Source organism: Seriola dumerili, unplaced genomic scaffold (genome assembly GCF_002260705.1).
Source record: "Seriola dumerili isolate Sdu_G_001 unplaced genomic scaffold, Sdu_1.0 BDQW01000468.1, whole genome shotgun sequence".
Classification (NCBI taxonomy): domain Eukaryota; kingdom Metazoa; phylum Chordata; class Actinopteri; order Carangiformes; family Carangidae; genus Seriola; species Seriola dumerili.
In genome coordinates this window covers 2,917,366-2,941,306 of record NW_019174723.1, presented here as the reverse complement: position 1 = coordinate 2,941,306, position 23,941 = coordinate 2,917,366, and the positions used below count along the sequence as shown (strand labels likewise).

The window sequence follows — 23,941 nt, the reverse complement described above, 5'->3', positions numbered from 1 at the left end:
CCTGGCTCTGTCCACTCCCAGCCAGCTGAAAAAACAATGGAAGGTGATAATGTGAGTCTATTAGGATTAAAAACGTCTGTATCCCATCGAGGCGGGCTGGTTCCACGGTCCTGGTGTTGTGCATGCTGCAGGATCCCCGGCACTGAGACAGACTGAACTGAGCCATCGTTAACGAAATCAGTTTCACCTGTGGATTTCCTGCTATGACAAGTCAACATGTCTGTCCTAAAAAAAAAAAAAAGAAAAGAAAAAAAATACTAAACCTCACATCTGTCAATGTGATGATTTTATCAACAGGAGAAAACTTAACACTAATAGTAATAGTAATAATTCTAAAAATTTAAATAATTTCAATTTAATACTTCCCACCCAGCAACTCATCATCACTGTAAATCAATATGGGTGAGTCTTACAGTGTCTGGAAGATGCAGTGCAATGATGCCTGAAATCTTGTTGCATGGATGCGATCATATAAACGATTTTTATTTCTGTTATTTATTCCTCTCATTATTTAATTACAATATGAATATGATAAGTGTTGACCCCTATTATATTTGATATTTTCTGTGTATTTCTGTGAAATACACTGAAGATATAACATGAAACTGAATAACTGAACGCCAATCCACAGCACAAGATTCAGAGAATCTCTTTCAAGTGTCTAGTCAAAATTTTTAAGGGGTAATGTGAGGGTGAGTGGTGCCTTCAGGGAATTAAAATCCTACCTACAGCCCTGTGATGTGAAACAAATCACTAGAAATACAGCAACGAGCAAATGCATTATCACAAATTGTCACTTATTAAAATCATAAAGGGACTAGCACTTCAAACACAAAAGGATATTTCTGCCTCACAGCTTACTGCAATTGTTTCTCTGATGGCGTTGTTTCTTGTCCGGGGGCCAGTTTCGGGAACTCGATGTGCCTCGTCTCTGGCAGCATGTTAGGCACCTCAGAGCCCTCATCACTTTATCACCTCCCCAGCACTCTTATATCAGACAGCCCCCCCCCCCCCCCCCCGCTCCCTCCAGTTGTTGAACTTGAGCTTCTTCAAGGATTGTTCAATAATCTCAACGTTATTGCTTAGGAGGCAGAAACAGCAGCTCTCTCCTTGGCACACAAACTTTATCGAACCACCAAATGATTTTGTGACAAAATCCCTTGCTCGCATTAAATTCAAGATTGGCAACATAAAGAATGCACAGATGGTGGGATATCAGTAGAAATACACACACACACACACACACACACACACACACACACACACACACACACACACACACACACACACACACACCAGAAAACAAAATAAATATGAAGCGGTGAGTAATGAAAGTCTTGGGTAGGATAAAGACACTATTTTAAAAACACTGCACATCTTAATGAGTGAAGAGGGGAGGAGGGAAGAAAGTAAGAGAGCCAGCAGTTTTCCTCAGTTCATAGATCAAGGAGAGATGGTCGTCAATAACACCAACCTAAAAGCACTGGATAAAAATTCTGAAGGAGACTAGTTTACATATCGACTTCAGACCATTCCTCGTGTGTGTGTTCAATCTTAGCAAACTGTTCTGTGAAGGTTTTTACATGCTGATGAGTGGAATGAATGGAGGAGATTATTTATCAACTGTGGAAGTGAATAGAAACCAAGAGGTAATTATTTTTTCTAATAAGGCATCCATGGTGTTTAATAGATGAAGCAGCGTGAATGCAATCACTGTAAATGACTAATAAATAAATGATGCCAGACTTAACGGTGGTTTTTTTTTAGCAGACTCTGCTCGATGCTGTGGCTTCGGTGCAGCGGTCCGTTGAGCTAAATGCTAACATTGACATGCTAATGTTTAGCAGTATACTGTGTACCATGTTTACCATCGTGGTTTAGCATTTTAGCGTGGTAACATTTGCTGAAGCAAAACATAAAGAACAGCTGAGTTATGCAGGTGTTTGGTCACAAATCAAAGTGTTGGACAAGAAGTATTTAAACTGATGCTAATTGGTGCTTACAGCAAGTACAGTGGGAATTCTGAATTAATGGCAGCTCTAAGTGAAAAGTCATTCATCCTGGGAGGGGCAGGGGTGTCTGGGCCATACTTCATTGCAATCCATCCAATAGTTACTGAGAGATTTAAGTCAAAACCACAAATGATCACCATCTTAGTTTAGTGTGGAGCTGGTCTAAAGTTCACTGAAGGTAAATCCAAAGACCTGAAAAGCAAATTGGAATTGGCTGAATGCACACATACTGTGTTCAGCTTAACTAACATGGCTCGGCTTCAGGAAAATTATACGATTGCCCCTGAGGATGATGTGAAAACACAATCACCTGGTTATGTGTTCACAAGATGCACAGGTGACGGGAAAGCCACTGTCATGTAAAGATCTTTCAGCGGCTTGGATCATGTACTATTAAGCCGTGGGAAACATTTACACGAAAACATGTTACTAGATTTTTACTAGATCGCCCAGTAGGCATATGTACTCTCCCTTTCCTTGTTGATGGCATAAAAGTTATTTCTAATAATTAATGCAATACACAAATTAAAACATATTAATCATTATCTTATCTTCCACAACCATGAAAAAGAACTCCTTTAATAACTAAAAGCAGGAACACATAAATCAATGACTTGTGCATCAGAGTCATTTTCATGGCTGCAGGGGAAATTATGCTGGATATGAAGAGAGAAAACTATTAGGCTACTCACTTATGTGTATAATCTAATTATTTTTTTTATAATAAAAAGCTACTTTCAATTTGATTTTAGACTTTTTTCCAATGTTATTTTAGTCCCAGCAGCTGCAACTGAAAGTGGAAAATGTGCATTAGGTTATGGATCCTGGTTATATTTATTTTATGACATTGAAATGTGATAGTCATTTTGCAAGCTATCAAGTCATAAAACAAAAGTACGGGACAAACTGATATTTTATTGACCTGATGATGACGCCATACAATGAGATAAGGGGTCAAAGTTTTTAGAATTCATCCTCTGGGGACCATAAAAGTATGAATATCAATAGCCAAAAATGTCAACCTCATAGTGGCTCTACAAGTCAGGAGGATTCATCCTTTGGGATCCAATAGTTGTTCTATTAGATATTTTAGTCTGGACCAAAGTGATGGACTGATTGACAGACCACAGAGCGACGCCGCCGACATGGCAAAAAAAATGGATAATGCAGCACAGGTGATACCGACTGGCACCAAAAACAGCCTGTGTTTCCACTTGGACAATCAAAGTGTCACTTCATGCTTTTATAACACTCAATGTTTCTGCTGTGCTCTCACATTATGGCTGAACCTTCACACCCTTCAAATGAAATCCCTCACTTCCACAGGAGAGAAAGCCGAATCGCAGCTGTGCGTGTGAAGAGACATTAAGACTGCTGCACTCAGACAGACGTGTTGGGATTTGCCAATCAGTGGGGCTCTCGCCAGGCTCATTCAGAGTGATTAGGGGTCTGTGTGACCTTAATACTGTTTCTAGGATGGGGCTAGGAACTCACATGGGACAGATAACAGGACTCTCCTTCCCCTTGAGACTATTATCTCAGAGGGGACTCGTACAGGACTGTCTCTACACAAGTGAAAGTTAATATTTTAATTGGTAGGTTTCACTTTGAAAGTTTTTGTTTAAGAGTAATTTAGAGTATAGAAGACATCCTCAGATGATGATCCAAGCCTCTAAAAAACTTTGCCTGAGACATAGTCACCCGTTGATTATGTGGGTAATTGGTTTACATTATGTTAAAGTTCTGTGCTGCAAATTTGATATGCTCTGTTTTATTGGATGATGATGATCATCTGGGAACATAATCAGAAATTGTGCTCTTTGTTAATGTAATGAAAACTGCAAGCAATGAGAATAAGGACATTTGCTGTTTGGCAGATGCATTGAGGTGATCAGGAGTAATTTCAGAATTAGACCTTAAACGCCTCAGAGAGATCCTGGCAGCTGGATAACCTCAAGGACTTGAAGTGAAGCCCAGTTTTTCACTTTCCTTTTCTCACTTGAATGGTTCTCTAATGTCGTTGATGAGACCCACGGCACCTTTAACTTTGCGTTTGACAGGTGCATGGGAAAAGATCCAATGATGATCAGTATTTTTTTTCTTACAACTTTACAGCTTCATCACCTGTTCCTGTATGTCTTTGTGTTTTAAGTATTAGGTACTGAGATCAATAAATATAGTGAGTAAGCATAACTCATGATGGTTTTTTTTCTTTCAGAAAAAGAGAAATAATCCTTAAAGTAGGGCTTAGAGTTTTCTTTAAAGGAATAGTTGGACACTTTAAGAAATGCACATATTCCCTTTCTTGCCAAAAGTTAGATGAGAGGACCGATCTTATATCTGTGCATTCATTATGGAGCTGGAGGCAGGGGGAAGCAGCCAGACTGACTCTGTTGAAATACCATACCAGAACCTCTAAAGTTTACTAATTAACACATTATAGCTCATTTGTTTAATCGTATAAAACAATTTGTTTCTACATTTTGATTAGTGTACAAACAAAATAAATGAACAACAACTTCATTAATGAGCTTTTAAAGGTCTGGTCAAAAATGAGGCCTGATCACAACAGCATTTTAAACTGAAAGCTTTTCAAACTTAAACCCCCTATAATGAATATTTCAACTAATGCCAACCATCTTGATACGCACTGCTCTTTCAACTGTCACGGGACCTTGTCAGTACAGAGAGCGAGAGTTTGCATTAGCACAGCGTCTAACACTGTGTCAGCGCTGCCAGATACAATCTAACAAGCTAACAAACAACATTAACATATAACAACGCTTGCCGTTCTGATACCTCTCTCTGATATTTCCTCCGCTAACCATCTTGATACACTCTTCTCTTTCCCCTGTCAAATTAACACAAGCAGCGCGGGATCCAGATTTCTCAATGAAGAAGTAAGCAAAGATTTATGTGGGAAAAACATTTTAAACAAAATATTAATCATAGCAGAGTATTTTTTAACATAATATAAAACATGTCTGGAGAGGAACTTTAAAATAAAATTTGTGTTAAAATCAATTAAATCAAGTGGTATCACTGCCACTAGTGATTTTGCATCCTGGGATGAAATAAATCAGCTCAAATTTTTCTAGTCAAATTCATCTTTGTTGAATTTAGACACCCACATTTGCACAATTGACCAATAACAGACAGTCTTGACAGTGCTGACTTTTAACGGAGCAAAGACCCTGAGAACTTAAAAGTGGAGGATGCTGTTGTAGATTATAAGTTGTGCTGCATCATCCACTTTTATCTAACCTGCTTGTCAAACTCTTCATGCTACGCAAAACTAATCCTCCTGAGGCTCAAACTCCAAAGTTTATGCATAGACATGAGAGTGGTTTCAATTCTGTCGTCTCAATCTCTGCAGGAAATTGTATTTTGCAAAATGTCTATTTCCTTAAAACAGTGGAAACTGTTTTTTTTATTGCCCCAATGGTACAAAATACAGACAGACTAACCTGCACTATGCAACAAGTATCCATTTGTCTTCCGACACAATACAAAATTTGCCTGAATCCCTGCTGCTCCTGTTCTGATGGCAGTTACCAAAACACAGGCTCACAATGCAGTTCTCATACAAGCCAAAAATGTAAATGGAAAAAGTTGCATTATTTTGCATCATATTGCCTTTAATACACATTTCTGAGTAATCTGTGCTGTAATTAGTTAGTTTACTCACCACAATAGTGAGAATATGACTTTATTGAACAGAAACCATAAAGTTGATGTTTTATGATAGAGGTTTAAGAGGGTAACAGGTAACACCAATGTTCCATTAAAAAAGTTTTCACTGTTTCACTGAATCTCTGCTCTTACCCACAGACCTTAAACAGACCTTGAGAGCGAGAGCGAGAGAGAGAGAGACCCTACACTTATCACACATCACTCTGGATCATCTGTGCTGAATATAAATGTGAAACTAAAAGAGATTTTTTTGTCTGTGTGTGTTCCCACAGGAAAGTGTTGACCTTGGAGAGATCATGTTCTCACTATGTTACCTGCCCACCGCAGGCAGACTCACACTTACTGTCATCAAGTGCAGGAACCTCAAGGCCATGGACATCACTGGATACTCAGGTGTGTGTGTGTGGACGCACTGTAGCTGTCTGTATGTGGCTGGGCGTTTGTGTGATTCACTTATAGCCGCAAATGAGTCACAATGAATGATTCCCCTCTACCCCCCACCCACTTTGAAAATCCGATTGTGAGTGTGTCAGATGAAATGAACAAACAGTGGAGAGCCCTCTCCACTGCTGACTGCTGTTTATTTCAGCAGTTATTAATATTCAACACTTGCAATATTGAGACATTGTCAGCAAATAGTTGCAGGCGGTCTGTTTATTTTAATAGTCCTCTTTTCCAATTTTCCATGTTTCCCCAAAAATACAGATACCACTTGTAAAACGTGACATTTATTGTGCCTTAAATGTCAGGGTTCAGGTGTAATTCTGAATGAATGTGACGTTTTCCCTCCCCATGTTTAATGACATTTCACGATTTTAATGTGAGTCACAATTTTAATGTCCTGAGTTTTAGGGGGGCAGGGGGTTTAGCTGCAGCCATTATTGCAGCCAGTGCATCGTAAAACCCCGTAGCTTTCAAATTGTGCCTTCAAGCATATTGGGTTGCTAAGCGAGCACTCTTGTTTGTTGTTTATAGATTTAGGGCAGCTTACATCTGACTAAAACACAGCATAATGGAACACACTAGGCGATTTGCCACTAACGGACGAAGATTGAAATCAGCATTCATCAGGAAGCTTTCTCAGTCATGCTTTTTAAGCTATCTGTGGCCTCCCATTCTTTTTGTTTACACAAGGCATCGACTCATCTACATTTATGCACATTACTGATGCCAGGTCCTCCAGGGTTTCACGCTTGAGTAGAAACCAAACAACACACATACACTGGTTGTTGAAATAGGCCACTGATGGCTCTATCTTCACGGCGGCGAGGCAGGCAAACATGGTAAAAAGCTCTGCGTTTTTAATAATCCCAGAAGCCTGATAGTCTCGCAAATTACTCCTCTGGCAGATTCCTAAGCAAGATGCAGAACTTGGAGAGTGTCCGAACATGGTGACAGTCACTCTTTTCTGTTCTTGTTCTTCACTCTTCTCCTCTCCCGCATTAGATCCCTACGTCAAAGTGTCGCTCATATGTGACGGGAGACGTTTGAAAAAGAAGAAGACTAGCATAAAGAAGAACACTCTGAATCCCACCTACAACGAGGCCATCATCTTTGACATTCCACCAGACAGTATGGACCACGTCAGCCTGCACATCTCTGTCATGGATTACGATCTGTACGTACAAACGAGAGCTGACGCTGATAGTCGATTAATCGATTAGTCGATTGATAGAAATCTGCAGCCGAAACCAATAGTTTCAGTCATTTTTTTTCAAGCCAAAATAGTGAGAAAAATGAACTAAAAAATAAGAATAATCATTATAAGCTGAATATCTCTGGGTTGTAAGCTTCTGATTCAACAAAACAAGACATTTTAAGGCATCACTTGAGACTCTGAGCAGCTGTGATGGTGTTTTTTTCACCATTTTTTGACATTTCATTAACTGATAAGGAAAATAACAGTTAGCTGCAGCCCAGGTACAAACCAAATACAAGTGTAGTAATACATGTTCAATTTAGCATCAGTCTGAAAATGCTAGAAACCACCAGATGAGGACAATAAATAAAATATTAAATCTCCCTTCAACACAAAAATTGTTTTGCTTATAATGAATTCACTTGGATGTGAAGTGACTGAATTATGCAATTTTAATAACTTTCAAGAAGGGAATTGAAGGTTTTTTTTGTGTGGAAAAAAACATATTGTGTGCACCACCTGTATGTGAAGCTATAATAGGAAAGGGGAAAAGTAGATCCAGTGCAGACAGTTGACAGGAAGAGAATATGTTAAAGGTCAGAGCATGTGTGTGTGTGTGTTTTTTTTACTGTGTTGCATAAAAGGATCAGATACTCCCAGGATTAGAAACCTAGTCCCTTGTGTTTTCGTGTTTTTTTTATGCTGGGTTTAAATCAGGTTGTACTAATAATCTTGGGTTTATGTCAAGAAAAACAAAGCTTTCATTTACACTTCAGAGGTCATTGATTGAGCAACAATCTGCCTTAATGGCTTCCCTGAGATGAGTCAGTTCGAGTGTCACAGAGACAGTCAGCGGCAGACTCACTGTATCAATCAACAGGACATCTGGATACAGATTTGTGTCTCCTTTGATTCCTAAATCCCCTTCGTGCGATCAGAAACAACAATGTGATGTATGAGATGTCATGTCAGGTTAAGTCAGATGTATTTATACAGTACGCGTTTGTCCCCACAGGGTAGGTCATAACGAGATTATTGGTGTGATGCGGGTTGGATGCAGTGCAGAGGGACTTGGCAGGGACCACTGGAACGAAATGCTGGCTTATCCACGCAAGCCCATTGCACACTGGCACCCCCTGCTGGAGTCCAAGAAGTCTGAGAAGGAGGTAGGTGTTGGGCTGTAGTCATTTTTCAAGGATTATTCTATACGTGTTCATCATTTAGGATGAGGAATCAGGGGCTTAGCTGGTAAATCTCAGCTCAGGTTAAGAGTATCGCTATCGCTCTAGGGCAGAGGTTTGAAACTGTGAGGACGAGTTGTGTGTGGGGGGCGGGGTGGGGTGGGGGGGCATGAAGCAGCAAAAATAAGAATACTGCATGAGGTTCAAGTGAAAGGTGAATGCAGGTGTACTGAAAACAAGATTTAAGTGTGGTCTGCTGATCTGGCCCCCTGCCCAACACTGTCAGGTTGCAGCACACCACACAGCTCACAGAGGCAATGAAGGTACTTGCATCCACAATCAAACTCCTTCTCTGAGTCATAACTCGGTCAAATCTGAACACACAGACACAATACACATATTTTTGAAGTTGGCGTGACTCACACTTTCTGTGGACATCATTATCTTCAAAGTCTGAATGAATGAATGAATGTCCATACATCTGTTTAGAAGTCATTGAAAAAAAATATCTTTATAATCTGACAATCCTTGCCTGACAATCATCACATTTACACAGTTTACTTCACTATCAAAGTAATCCAGTGCTAGTTGGAAGTACTAATAGCTAATTCAGCATACTTTTAATGGTGCCTCTTTTATATGTAAACAAATAAAGGCTAAAAAGGTAGTAGTCAACAGCTGAGTCTATGGTAACAAACTTCCTGTTTACATTCCGTGAAGCATTGAGTTCCATTATTATTAATCCCCCAATAAAAGTAAGACAAAAAATAATAATAGGAGCAACCAAATCCATTAATATTAACTGTTTAAACATCACTAAAGCACAAAACATCCCATCAGCATTGGTTACATATTTTTTAAACACATTGTAATTTAATAATGCTTTAATTTAAAAAAAAAAAAATCAATTAATATTCAATATTGTAAAGACCCAGGAGATGTTGATAACATCATTGTGTTTCTGATGGCACTGTTATGTGGGTATCCTGTCAGATATTAATTATTAATCTGTTCCCTGCATGAGTGCATTCAGTCTCTTTTGTGCGATATTCCTGGAGCACAGACACTCTCCTCTGTACAGCTTTTTGCTCTGTGTTGAAAGTGACCTGAGACTGACAGTGCTGTAAAAAAAAAAAAAAAAAAAAAAAAAAAAAAAAGAAGAAGAAGAAAAAAAAAAATGCAGAATGTGCCCTATGAATCATTGCCTTGTGTATGTGTGTCCTGCAGTGGAAGGCGAGGACAGCCAGCTTTGACAGCCAAGGCTCCTGCCCCTCACCAAGGCCCCCTGCCAGTCCCTGAGCAGAGCCACCTGTGACCCAGCAGCCCAGAAGGGGGTTTCCTCCCTCCTGTTGATCCACTTCCTGTCTGTCTGATTGAGGAGAAACACAACCCCACTGCCTCCCACCCCCCCTCCCCTCTCTCTCTCTCACCCTCCCTCTCTCTCTGTTCCCCCTTCTTCCTCAAGTCTAGTCCCAGAGCCCTCCCAAGAACTGATCTAGGACCACCATCAGTCAGTTAGTCGTGTGAAGCGCACAGTCTTTTCAGATTAAAGTTTTAGGGTCTCTGATTTGAAATGTGGGTGTTGTGATGAACCAGAGTTGCCCTCAGAGGAGACTGGCTGCACATCCAGTCTGCAGACATTTAACATTGAGCTGTCCAGGGCCGAGGCCAACGGATCTCTGTGTCCTCGCGGGAGACTTTCCAAACAGCTGAAGATTCAGCTCTGCGCTGAATCAGAGACTCTTTGATGGAGAAACTCAGTCGGATTTCGCTCCCTGAGAGCAGCAGAAGTTTCACAGAGGGAAGCTGAGGACACGTTTGGGGTTGAAAAAGGAGACGATCTAAAACAGGATCTGAGGCTATTTCAAAGCTCTGCAGCTCTCTCGTGTTGAATTTTACAGTGCTGTATTACCATAAAACAATACTGAACTGTAGCATTTTGGAACTGTTAGATGTTAAAACCCGCTCCATCAGGCATTGTTTATGAATAGCAACACTGAAAAAATCACTTCAAAGCTCCAGCTGAGTTCGCCGTACTTCAAGTTTCACCAATAACGCAAGCAAATATCTGATATCCATCTTACTGAGGAGAGGCTGAAACTAAAATATTGTCAACTTGAGAATTTGAGGCTTTAGTGCGGTTTCACAAGTAGCCGTGACAACAGTTTTATCTAATGAAGAGGGGAAAAAAGCAGGTTAGCAGGGTTAGTGTTCACACAAAAGCAAACTGGCTGCAGTGTTGCTGCTGATTTCAGTTCTTTTTTGTGTCAAGAGGTACATGGTTAAACAATTTGATAAAGGCACAAATAGCTTATATTATAACTAAAAACCAACCTAGATAGAAAAAGGTTTTAAAGAGCTTGTTTCTACAGAAAAAAAGCTTTTCGTCAATGGAGCTGCAGATTACTGTAAACAGGGAAAAATTGTGAGCACACTTTACACACCTGTACCTCCTCTGTTTGATGTTTGCTTTTGAGCAATCTCAACCTCTTCTTCCAAGTGAAAACTCAAACACAGATGCTCATGTTTTCCTCCAGACAGCACTTCTTTGTCTTTTTCTGAACAGGTTTTGGTGGATGTGTATTGTTTCATGTTCAGCCGTCTTACAGCCGGTTACTGTATGTATGTTTTTGCTTTTCCAAACAGAAAACCAGAAAAGAAATGATGATAGGTATAAATTAAAAAAAAAAAACAACAAAAAACAACAAAAAACCGAAAAAGAAAAATACTGAAATTTTGAATATATGTAGCCTTGTTGGTGGTGATGACTGAGAAGAAGCTAAACTCAGAAACTTAGAAAACATGCAACTTTCTTGATGTTTATCCTGTCATTAATCTTACTGTTGTACAGGGATAACGTGTACGTGAATTTGCCATCCAGATGCTCGATCTGCAACATGTGGTAAAAGGATTATTTTCGAAGATATCTGATATGATGAGAACAAGAGTGTAGTACTGCTGTTACATTAGTTTTCTTTGCATCAGTATGATTCCTTTAAAAGGATCCCCTTACATTATTTGCTCTATTTACGATAACTTAAATTTTTGTTAAAAGATGCAAAGATTTTAAGTTCTAATCATTTTGCTTCTGTTTACGTTGTTTTCGTCCTGTTTAACTTCCAGTTGTTTTGCTGTAACATACGGGTTTCCGAGCAACACATCACTGAGAGCTAATATGGAGATGATAATGAAAATTTTACAAATCACAAAAGCAACACGTGGAGAATTTTTAATATGCCATGAGGGAAAAGAAATTATTATCATCTAGTGCTCTGGTCAAATCCCTGGATTTTAATAAGATGGTGGATAGTTTTGATCAGAAATATGTCGATTAAAATACACTTATCTTTTTCAGCTAAGACAGCCCACATTGTTACTGCGTTAATGAATATTTCAACCATTTGTCAGGCTTTGTCATCGATGCTTAGATGATCAGTTTGACATGCGTTTAAATTTTCAATGTGGGACTCTGTGACAGCTAATACAGGAGAATTGGCGGATGAATGGCCTTTGAATGGAAAACATATCACATTGTTACGCTAATAATTTGTCAGAGACAAACAATATGAAGAATGAATTGCCTGTATACGCTGCATCTATCATGCAGTTTTGCACTAATGCTAACACATCTGGCATATATCTAGTGTCTAGTATACGTTGTTGATAAACAGAAGGATTTTCATACATGCCAACGTTGCTATCACTATCTCACCACTATTACATCACTATTATGTTACTCGATATCACGAGGGAGGTTCTGTGCTTTTACCCTGTGCCGGGTAGGAATTTCGTTAATGCTAAAAAAAATTTTTAAGCTAACATAACTTAGCAAGAGCTAGCCTCATGTACTGAGTGGGCTTTGTGTCATTTGCACTGGTTTCCATCAGCACAGATTTTCACCAAATTACTCAAAACAATATGCAAATTAAGCTACGTTTCCATCCATGTAGCTAACAGATCTATCTATCAACATGTGGTGTGTGGTGAAAAAAAAAGAAATTGGAATTGGTTTGGAAATGTGGGTATGAGTGCCACATACAAAGTCACCTCCTAACAATCATTTGAGTGGTTTCCCGCAAGTTGCTGTATTTTTAAATATTGAAACTGTCCATATGCTATCATCACAATGTGACAAAGAGTTTTCTACCCCCCTGCCGCATCCTCCCTTGTGTACAACAGGAAACCCGTCAACAGCTTTTAATCTAAATATTATGTGATTTAGGTTCCATATATCTTTGATTAACATTATTTTCTTCCAGTTTCCATTTTACCCTCCACTAAAAGTTTTTTTTTTTTTTTCTTTTTGTTGTAATTGGCGAACACAGATAGAATCAGTACATTCAGGCCAGAAAATGTTAATCTACAGAATCAATAAGATATCAGGCAAGAAAACTGCCAGGAAACATTCACAGATTATATTGGGTCGGACTTGTACAGATAATTTCTTTTTGATATGAGGACCATTTACTGAATAGCATTCGGTTTTGTATTATCTCGGGCAGCAGCCCACAGCAACTTTAATCTGATATGTGACAATGTTTTTGGCCGCAGCTTAGACTTGTCTAGACTGCTGGTGCCTCATCCAGCAGCAGAGGACAAGTGATACAACAGCTCAAACTGTCCTCAGTTGCAGAATGCAGCACAATGTGCGAGCTATATATCACAAGAGTTCGTGAAAATGTCACTGGCCAGACATGGAGACGTGAGCAGATGCATTCAGCAGACCCCCGTTCGGATCTGTTTTAGCCATTTCCTTCATGGGTTAGTTTACCCAGGGCGAGCTGTTTAGTGCCTCGGTGTGGGCGTGAGGCTGAGACGACAGCGCGGGGGCAACTGATGGGTGGATGGGTCAGCATCTACAGAGCACTGGCATTTCCCTAATTGGCACTTGCTATAGCGAGAATGAGTCAGTGCATTATTGTTTGTGCTTGACGTAATCCATCATCGCATCAGCACCCCTCCACAGATGTGTTTGCTCATTCACACTGTTGTTTTGATGGTGAAATTCCTCTCTAGACTAATGGCATTATTCATATATTTCTAATACCTTATTTAAATGTAAAATTTGAAACAAGTGGTTGAGTACTAACATAGTTTCTGTTTCACCTTCTTTTTTTTTTTCTTTTTTTTTTTAAACGTGCTTTATGATGATCATGTGGTGTGTTTTCATAGTAGAACAAACCTGTTAAATCAGTTGACTCAGTTTATGGACTGTTTCAAGACCTTCTAGCTTTGCCTAATATTGTAACGTTTCTTGATATGATCTTGTATCCCTTCCAATTGTTATGATAGAACTGAATTTCCAATTTTTTATTGAACATTTTGTATTTGTAATAATAGAAATGTTTGAGAAAATGTTCTGGTGACTGACATCAACAGTTGTTAGTTCAGACAAGAGTCTATTATGAGTTCATTTTAGATTCTAGATCATTATCAAGACTCACAATATGAGTGACCCAGTGTTTAATAAAGTAAAACTGAAATAGCATACAGTATTTCTGCCACAAACTGTCATTCTTTTGTTTCAACAAGTCTGAAAATCAAACAGCAGAGAAGAGGTTGTTGTTTTTTTTTTTTTTCTCCCATGGGGTGTGATGTGTTATCGGTTCTGTGACCTGATTTTCTTTGCTTTGATTAAAAGACTTATGCAAAAATTGGCTCGCCATCGTTATTTTTCAGACTCACCATATAATAACAGGGCAGCCAGTGGCTTAACAAGCAGGAAGAGGCACAAAGGAAATGAGATTCCTACTGAATCAAATGGACAAATTAAAGGAGAGGAGGACAGGACACACACACACACCACAGAGCAGTAAGACTCGACAGGCTCTACTGAGTGGCGTTTTTGTGTCTTTTTTTTTTTTTTTTTTGTATTTACACAAAAAGAAGAGGATAAATTTAATAAATAATACTTTCAAAGGCTATTTTATTTCTAAATTTGAGTAACAGTATCTGTGAGTGAGTCTACAGGATGTGAGGTAAGTGCAAAGCTACCGTAAGATTTTAGTATCCACCTTATTCCCATAGCCCCATGAATAACGAGTGTGTCATTCCTTTCGCTGAACTGGTGTCTGTGAGAGTTAGCAACATGCTACATGTGTCTTCCTTTTTTTTCTCTTTTTTTTTTAGAGATAACAGTGAATAAATGATGTGGGGACTCACCTTTAAACAGGATAATATGATAATAAGAGGCCTTCTAGGGAGGGAGCGCGACCTGAAAAAGTGGCCTCAAATAATGTACACTAGCTACTTTACTGATTCATAATCAAGCAGCAGCAGCTGCAGCAGCAGCAGGAAGAGGTATGATCATATTATCCTGTTTAAAGAAAAACTTCCAGCACAGAGACTGGAAACGAGGGGGAAACAGCTAGCCCTACTCTCTCCAAAGGCTAGCTTATCGCACCTCCAGAGCTCACTAGTCAACATGTTGTGTTGTATCTCATTTGTTTAATCCATACATATAAAGTGTAAGTGACTAAACTGATGGTGGTGGCAGACATGAGAGTGATATGAATCTTTTCATCTGACTTTCGACATGAAAGCGAATTTGCGGTGTAAGTTTGGCATGCTGTATCATTTAATTCCCAAAAATCCCTAAGACACGTTGCACATCATTAACAATTTCAGACGTCTGTTCTGTTAAAGTAATAACTGCAAGTCCCGTAACTCATGCAAAGTGTCATGGGATTAGGAATAAGGTGGATACAAGCTCCTATTTTTTATCCTTGCCTTTGAAAAAATGACACCACCTCCCTGCTGTCAAACCAAGAGCTTCCTCTTCATGGTCAGCCTGTAAATTATTTGGTAGCCATCGTCCCAGCCGTAGAGCTGTTTCTCCTCGGGGTTGTATTTCAGACTAGCGTGGGCGCCGTACCTCCTGGGGAAGTAGAGCAGGGGAGCCTCCTCGCTGATCACCATGTCGTTGACATCAAACACGCACTGAACCCGGGAGCGGCTGGGCAGGCGGGTGTTGTAAACGACGTAGACAGTTCCACAGACAACGAAAGCCGCCTCCGCATTCTCCCTCGGGCACCGGGTGTCCCAGATTTGTTCTATATCGAGCGTGGCAGGGTCCATCTTTGCGAGGTTGATGTTTGGTTCACTGTCACTGGTGGCGTACAGGAGCCAGAGGCCCTCGTCATCCACTGCGAGGTCTGCAACAGTTTCTGAGTTTAGGCTGTAAACAGTAGCGTGACTGTCCACAGGAAACATGGCGATATCTGTCACTGAGCCACTAAGCAGGTCATATTTGACCACCTGCAAGTCTATATCACCCTCCTGTTGTATGTAATACAAGTAGTCGTTATAAACAGCACCACCAGCACCGCTCCAATCAGAGGGCAGCCTGATCTGTCTGCTGCTAGTGACTCCTGGAGAGCGGGAAAAGTCACGTACCGAGTTGAACTGGTAGATAATGTCTCCTGATGTCCCATTAAAGACGTACACCTTGGATGACCTGGGGTCTCTGGTCCACACGCCCTTGGGACCGCCCACTCTCTTCAGGATTTTCACTGATCTGATGCCAGAGATGATTTCCACACAGTCTGCAGTGAGAGACAACACAAAGAGGAGGGTAATGCTTTTGTGCAAAGAGCAATAATTATGGAAAAAACATGAGCACAACTGACCATCTGCCGTATTGTTCCTGTGTCCATCAGGCTTTGTGAAGGGAGGAGCTGCTCTTTGTCAATGAGAAGTGTTTTTGTCCATTATTTTGGCATAGCAGACGGGTCAGATGTCATTGCCATGTAGAAAAAGCCAGTCAGAGATGTGAATCAGAGCGACAGCTAATTTAAAATGCTTCAACTTTAGCTACTGAACTCATCTAAAATTAACCAAGAATCCAAAAGTTAATTGATTTAAGTTGCAGATTGTATTGTTAGTTTTCTCAACACTATCATCTTCAGCTTCCACCCGTTAGCGGCTCACATGACAGAATTTTAAACTACCTCACAGTGTTATGTACACAGGTTTGTACCTTCGACTTTGTATCAAAGAGCAGGGTATTTGCTTATGTAGTTGTGAATCTTTTGTAAAGATGATTCAACTGGGAGAGTTTTATGCCAATACACATCAAATAACATTGTCTGTCTGCATGAAATTCGCATTCGTAAAAAATGAATGTGAGCTAATCAAGCTACAGCATCAATGTTAGCTTGATTTGATTGAAAACATTGTCTCCGTCTGGCTTTTTCCATCTGATGTTGACTGACTGCCTCTAGGTTGGCTGTGCTTTTCCTTTTGTTCCAGGAAGTCAGAGGGTGGAGCTAAGACTTTGTCAATGAAAAGGTGCACCTGAGTAGTCTCTCTCATTGTCTTCCCCATTCTCGGTTTGTTATTTGTGTTGCACATCGATCCTACACACACACATCACATACACTACTGATCTACTCACAGACATACTGTATTCGTATTTCATATATTTAATTACAATTTTTTGGTATTATTTAAGAAAAATTACTGACAGGAGTTGTCTGGGGTAATTCCAAGAAAAAGTAGAACAGAGCTCCAAACGCTACCATAAACTCCTATAGCAGCCATAATCGGCCTCCACACAGTTGGGAAATACAACACAGTGGAGGTGCTGGACGTGAACGGGATTTTTTTTTTCTTCCAACAAGCGAAGTTTGTTAATGATGTATTCCTTGGCCTTGCATGTAACGTTCTGTTCTTAGTGTTGGTAGTAAGTTGGACATGCTAATGATTGCAGCATATGATAGAGAAGAAAATCACACAGTTTTATCCATTCCTTTCACTTATGGTCTTGCGTTTTTGGATTTGGAAAGGTTAAAAAAAAAAAAAAAAAAGAGACACCACTCTCCAAACTTTAAACGCCAAGTACATTGCACATTGCTTCGGAATGTGGGGACGCGCAGTCCAATCCACGTAGGACCCCATCGCTCATATCAAGAGTCTGTGTGAGGAAACCCCTCTGTCCAGCCGATGAGCCGGTCATTACAAACTCAAGTTTATTTTAAATTCAACTGGCGATCCCCAGATTCTCCAAAGATACCATTTATATTGGGCTGATGTTTGAGGTCATGTGTAAAGCGACACACAATGATGACAATTGATGTAGTAATGCAGCAGTAAAATCAATGAATACTGGAGAATGTTGCATCCAGATGCTAAATGTACCGAAATTGAAATGTTGTGGCTCTCACAGGTGTGAAGTTAACAAACTATACTGATTGAATTTAGATTCCTATTAGTTCCATTAGCAAGTTTCAGCAAAGAGTCATCCCTCTAGTGAAATGTGTATTTGCAGCCCAACATTTAGGAAACTTTAAGCAGCCCTGCAGCAGTCAATATCTGACTCTCCAAATTAAGGCAAATTCAAACCAGTCAGGGGGAAATTGGACACACAGACTCATAATGAGAGGAAGAATGAGTGCAGCACACCGACAGCATGGAGATGCTTTCGGTATGAGAAGTAAGGCTAATGCCGCGCTTTCATTAAAATACATGAACAAAGGATTTCCCACTGATGTGTCCCGGAGCGATATAAGCATTATGCTCACAAATTTGAAGTGGTGTCCTCACAATGCAGTAAAGTTCGTTTTGGGTCACTTCACAGACGTTCACAATGGATCACTGTGTGCAGACCTCACTCCTGCGAACATGAGATGGGAGAGTAACGCCGCTGACCTCAGGGCATGTTTCCTGTCCTTCCTCTCTGCAGAGACACAGCTCCAGATCGCCCAGGAGATCTCACACACAGAAGCTAATGCAGAAGACTTTATTATTATGAATTGTACTTTCATCCTCTTTGTATTTAGAAGCCTGGATGCCAGAAATCTCCCTTAATTATGCACAGCATGACTACCATTATGATTCTAAACAGAGGTTTAATGGTATTACCACATAGTGCTTTATTTATGTGTTATTGATTTTCTTATTAAGTTAACAAGAAAAATAAAGACATCAATACTCTTCTCATTTGCTATGTAAGAAGAGTGTGTATAAATGGTACAGAAGGAATTTAATGATCTGTCATCAGGGGTTTGGATTTTGGAACCACTTAGGTGCAAAAATATAGATCTGTTGCTTAATGCACCACACTCAGTGAAATCTAAAGAGAATACAAAATCGGTTGTGTTTCATGGAATTAAAATCTGATTTTAAAACCTCCCATGTCAGGCTTTAGGGGGGTTATAAATCCCTGTATTACCTAAATAAATGAGTCAGTGCAGTAGCTGTTTTTCAGCATTGTTTGTGGCAGCACACATCTTTGGATCTGGAGATTATAAAGACAAATGCCGGGCTCAGACAGCACCAACGGAGCAGTAGCTCTGCTGAAATAAATTAGTTGCATCAAGCCACATTTCTCCTGGAAAACATGACTGCCCACTGGCTGAAAGCACTCCGTTAAATGACTTGTAACAGCACTGTGTTTGTTTCCTATTTTCCAGTGGCATGGTTTTTCCGAGACAGCAGCTCAGCTGAAGGGGTGGTATGGTGTCTGGTGAGATGTGTAATGCTAACTGTAACTCCAGAACATACATCCTATATATTCTACAGGGTCTGACTGTGCCAAGGCTCCGTCATGAATGAAAATGAAAGATCAAACGCAGCCATCCTGCACAGGACACAGGGCTGAAGTGTGTTTGTATTTCCCTGCAGCTCACCAGAGACTCTGGAGTGGAGCTCCTCCCAATCGTCTTCCTCCTCTTCCACTCCTCTGCTCTCCTGCAGTCCCCAGACCCCCTGCTCCACCACCTTGTCTGCCTTATTCGCACAGGCCCGGGGCGAAGTCTGAGTTTCCACGTAGTCCATCTCTCGCTCCACCCGGTCCACTCGGACTGCAGCTCCCTCCAGGTCTTTGAACAGCATGCTGTGCTCATTCCTCAGCCCATCCATGGTCTCAGCAGTTAGCTTTTTGAAGTCCAGCAGCTCTGTGTGGTAGCGACGGGACTGTTCATGCCAAAACTGCATGCGGTCCTATAGGGACATGGGAAGAGCAAAACAAGTGCTGTAATGGTAAGATGGATGAGGTTTTGAGTTGTTTTTTTGTTTTTTTGCAAAAGCCAGCTAAACAGGAAAAAATAGTATTTTTATTTTGTTCAACTTTTTAGCCACACTAGCACCATGGCTTTAGGGACTGCAGTCTGTTGGTCCATTCAATTTTGTGCGGATATTCATAGTCCCCACAGGATGAATCCTTTTGTGACCCCTGGCTTTTCCTCTGGTGCCACCATGAGGTTATGAGGTTACCACGTTATACATATATTTATATATTTATATATATTCATACACATGATGTACCACAGCCTTGCAATTATGAGGCTGCTATGCATCAAGGGAACTGGGAACTCATAGGAGTTGGAGGAGTTGTGGTGTGTTCTCTTCACACAAGAGAACCAGTGGAGAATGGTGCAGGTGTGTGAGTGTCTCCATAGCTAACGCTGTCTTGTTTCACTTCACAACGTAGTACAGTTTCCTATCACATAAGAGGCAGTGAGCAGATTAGAGCAGTACAACACCTACAAAACTAATAACATTCCCATCAGCCTGCTAATTACAAACCAATAGCTAAGCTAGCTAATTTAGGTTGTTTAACAGGTGTGATTACCAGGTTAGCTCTTGAACTAACCACCTTTGATAAAAGTGTAAACACTCCCAAGTTGGAATAAAGAGATTTTTTTTCCTTGTTCTTCCCATTCTGCAGATGATGAACGCAGCATTATATGCGCTAAAACATCAACCTGCTAGCATTGTCATCATGAGGTTGTCAGCATGCTTTACCTCAAAGCACCAGCCTCACAAAGCTGCTAGCTGTGTTGCCTAACATAATCAATTTCGGATGGTAAAAATGTGTCTGTCTGTTTCAATCAAAGCGTTATCACCATCACCAAATAGAAAACAGCTCTGTGTTTCTCAATGTGATTGACACAACCAGAGTGACAGGTGAATTATGTAATAACTGACGGCTCCTGCACTGTCTCCTCCGCCTCAGTTTCATTTTCTCCTTCTGCTTGCTGTGGGCCTGTGGTCAAATAGAAATGAAAGTTCAATGAAAACTTGCAGATGAATTGCCATGTTCATATCAATGCAGGAGTTGAGCCAGCATATTGGAAATGAGACTGGGGGGAAGCCGCAGGGAGGGGGGGGCAGGATGTAAATAGATGATTCATTTCATGCGGATAACATTTTTAAGTTTGTCATTTTTGCATCACAGACACACGGCTGATGAAAAAGAACATCAAGACTCTGAAAATGCTCTCCAAATGAATACGTTCAAGTTCAGTGAAATTACTCCCTGAGGAAAGCAAACATGTAATCCTCTTGCATTTCATATCACACTCACCTAAAGCCAACAGAAATGTCTTTCCTTATGCAAAGTCTACTTGCTGTCTTTCATGGCACCCATCCTGCTTTATAACCCTTTTAAAACATAATAGTAATAGTAAAAGTAATTTCACTTCTTCCCTGAGGCGCTTTGTTGTAATACAGATTCACTCTACCATTGCAGAACACATCTTTCTGTTAGGCTGCTGGGATGTTTGAAGGCATGGAAGCAAAGGTTGGCCTTGTACTCATTACCGGTGTGTCATTGTCTTAAATGCTGCAGAAACTGTTATGTTGTCGAACAGAAGCTGCGCGTTGCATGAGAAGGAGAGCCCCGCATGCATCAACTGATATTCTGCCAGAGGCCCCTGCAAAGTTGATGAGCTGGGCAGAGATTGCATTAATTGGACTGCGTTAGTTATGACATTAAGTTCTAATAAAAAGACTGAGGAGGCAAACATCAAGAACTCAAAAGTATCAACTAGTTTTTCATTTAATTTTTTTAATGACTTTTACTTCAGAGAGATGTATGCTGCCATTTTATGCATGAAAAAAAACAAACAATATATTGATCAATTATCAGTCAGTTAAAGGGGGGGTTGCTTCTTACCTCAATAGCCAACAACCTGTTCTCCAGATAATCCATCAGCCCCTGGTAGTAATACTGGGCTCCCGTGAATGTCCAGGCTGTGGAAACAAGGAGGACTAACACCGGCTTCATTGTGAGCCGATTAATGGGACAGCTGAGATTCTTAGTCTGTCCAGATTTCAGAGGACTCTCCAGGTTTTCCTCCTTGATGCAGAACTGTCCTTATGAGTTTCACACAGCCTATAAACACCTTTATACAGCTGCTGCAACTACATGTGCGAAGAGGTGAGAAGGATAGAGAGAGAGAGAAAGAGCAAGAGGCCGCTCTGAGAGTTTCCAATTCTTTGACCGCTCTCACTTTGCTGGAATGTTTTCACAAACTCTCAGGGAGGAGCCTTGTGCCTCTTACCCCTTGCTGTCCTAAAAAAGAAAAAAAAATGAATGTACTCCACACGCTCTGTGTATGTGTTTGTTGCACATCTAGATACTGTTACACTATATATGTCATATACTGCAATCATATGGGACAGTGCACAGTAACATTACTGTAAATGCACCAGAATCAACCAACAGGCTATAAATCCATATGTAGTCCCTGGATAAATGTTATAAAATCACCATGAAATATAACAGCAATATACTTTTGGGGGATCCAATGTAAAATCCATCTGACGATCATGAAGCACCTAGACCAGCTTTTATGTCCCGTCATATTATCATATAAATAGGGAGCATATACTTTTATTCAGAAACAAACTTTACTGTTGTTTGTTGGGCAGCATGCAGTAAATGTATGAATAATAATGCTAACAGTTAAACTCGATATATTAAATTGTATTCTCAAGTAAAAGTGACACGTTTTTCTCTGTTGCTATCATGAAATGACATTTTGATTTGATTATTTTCCATCTCAGCGCCATAAAAAATTAGTTCCATTTTGTTTTCTGTTGTCTGCTTTTACCTTGAAAAACACAGTACACAGACAAAATGGATGATGCACAAAGGCTGAGTTGACAGTTCACATATAAAACATCTAAATCAGCCAGTTGATTGTAGAGAGCCTGAGAGATGAGGGGAAAAAAAGAGCATTTTATTATCACCATAAACTTTAAGCTTGTAGCAATTCTCTTCAGTGAACTATTTGTTTAGAATTTTATTTGAAAGTATACAGAAGTACATATAATGTTGGAAGTGACGTTTATTCATTTGGTGTTTGTATTACCGGACGATGCTTGCTTTTTTTATATTTGATAATTAGTGGTGTCTTGTAATTTCATGTGGTATGGGCCACATGTTTGGCATTACACGGCTAATAACAACTAACTAACTAACAAACTATAGTCTAAGCCTGTTGTTCCCTGTCTCTGCCCTGTAATTATTTAATATGTATTAGGTAATTTAAAAATTACTTACAACACAATAGGTGAAAAATAATCAATGATCATCATACTAATAGAACAACAGTACACAACGAGATAATGAGGCTAGTGCATAAAAAGAGAGTAAAAGAAGATGCCAGAATACTCTTGGAGGAAAGAGTCCAGTTTAGATGAAGTGTTAAAACAGAGACAGTGTCAGCAGAATGAATCTTAAAGCAATGTGAAAAAAACAAAAAACTGTTAAACTTGTACCAAACTGCAGTTATTTTAAAGTTGAGGGACAAAAACATTTGCAGTGGCTATTGTGTGTTCCAATTAAGCAAGAGTCGAACATTTATGGCTTCACTGGTCCTCACAGTTGATCCGCCCCCTCCCAAATCGACAGCTAGAACTAGTCAATAACACTTTGTTTCTACTTGGACGGAGATTGCATTGCCCTGATGTGAGCCATTGGCGTACACTGTAGATTGTCTTCGCTGCAGGGGGAAACGGACCGAGTGCATTTATTACACAGACAGTCACAGTGACTGACAGCGTCTGACTTTTCACCCCAGAGGTGGTTTTAGAAAGTTTCAGGGTGTCAGACTGAGGTACAATTTTAAAGAAGGGGGGGGGGGCACTACTGATAAAACAGAGGAATCATTGTCTGTCTTTCAATTTTCACAACATTCGATCATCGAATCGACTTCAAACTTCACAGGTGATTGCTTGATGAGCGGTTGTTGAGAAAATTGACAGAGATTCCTCCATTTATTTTAAACTGTAATCTGCACTTGCTGTTACCATGGTAACCATGCTTTGGTTTCAGTATTGTGCTGCAGGGATGGCGTATTTCTGTAGGCCAACCCGGAAGTTAGTATCACCCTGGTTCCCTCAACAAAAAGCGAATTGGATTTTTCCATTGACTTTTGGATTACTGCAGAAAATAAACTCTGTAATAAACAACAGTTTGTGATATATTGATTACAATCTTCACAAATGAACACAACTATGATTTTTGAGGACTAAATTGGCATAATTAAAAAGCTAATGTTAGGCTAGAAACAAACTGCACCACGGTACTATGACTTCAACGTCACCGCCTCTAAGCTTCCAACTTATCATTTGGTTTAGCGTGCTTACCTCTTCTACAAAACGCTTTCCTCTTAAAAAGTAATAGT

General features: G+C 40.0%; 2 protein-coding genes across 2 annotated transcripts in view; one reads left to right on the top strand and one right to left on the bottom strand.

Annotated features, from left to right (window-relative positions):
- Positions 1-9,862, top strand: part of syt6 (synaptotagmin 6) — a 71,868-nt gene extending 62,006 nt beyond the window's left edge. Inside the window, exons 4-7 of the mRNA XM_022763350.1 lie at positions 5,978-6,098; positions 7,152-7,323; positions 8,360-8,510; positions 9,753-9,862. Of these exons, the coding sequence (XP_022619071.1) occupies positions 5,978-6,098; positions 7,152-7,323; positions 8,360-8,510; positions 9,753-9,824 (516 nt within the window). The 3' untranslated portion in view covers positions 9,825-9,862. The remainder of the gene's footprint in view (positions 1-5,977; positions 6,099-7,151; positions 7,324-8,359; positions 8,511-9,752) is intronic.
- Positions 9,863-15,124: 5,262 nt separating this feature from the next.
- On the bottom strand, positions 15,125-21,534 carry LOC111235099 (olfactomedin-like protein 3B). Its single transcript, XM_022763421.1, has 3 exons — positions 21,424-21,534; positions 19,154-19,466; positions 15,125-16,069 (listed from the first exon to the last, which is right to left on the bottom strand). The coding sequence occupies exons 1-3, from the start codon at positions 21,532-21,534 to the stop codon at positions 15,285-15,287; spliced, it is 1,209 nt and encodes a 402-aa protein (XP_022619142.1). The 3' UTR covers positions 15,125-15,284.
- Between the last annotated feature and the right edge of the window lie 2,407 nt (positions 21,535-23,941).

Coding starts and splice junctions, on each gene's coding strand:
- LOC111235099 (XM_022763421.1), bottom strand. CDS start 21,534: ATGAAGCCGGTGTTAGTCCTCCTTGTTTCCACAGCCTGGACATTCACG. Junction 19,467..21,423: donor ACAGGTTGTTGGCTATTGAG/GTAAGAAGCAAC, acceptor ATGTCCCTATAG/GACCGCATGCAGTTTTGGCA. Junction 16,070..19,153: donor GCTCCACTCCAGAGTCTCTG/GTGAGCTGCAGG, acceptor CTCTCACTGCAG/ACTGTGTGGAAATCATCTCT.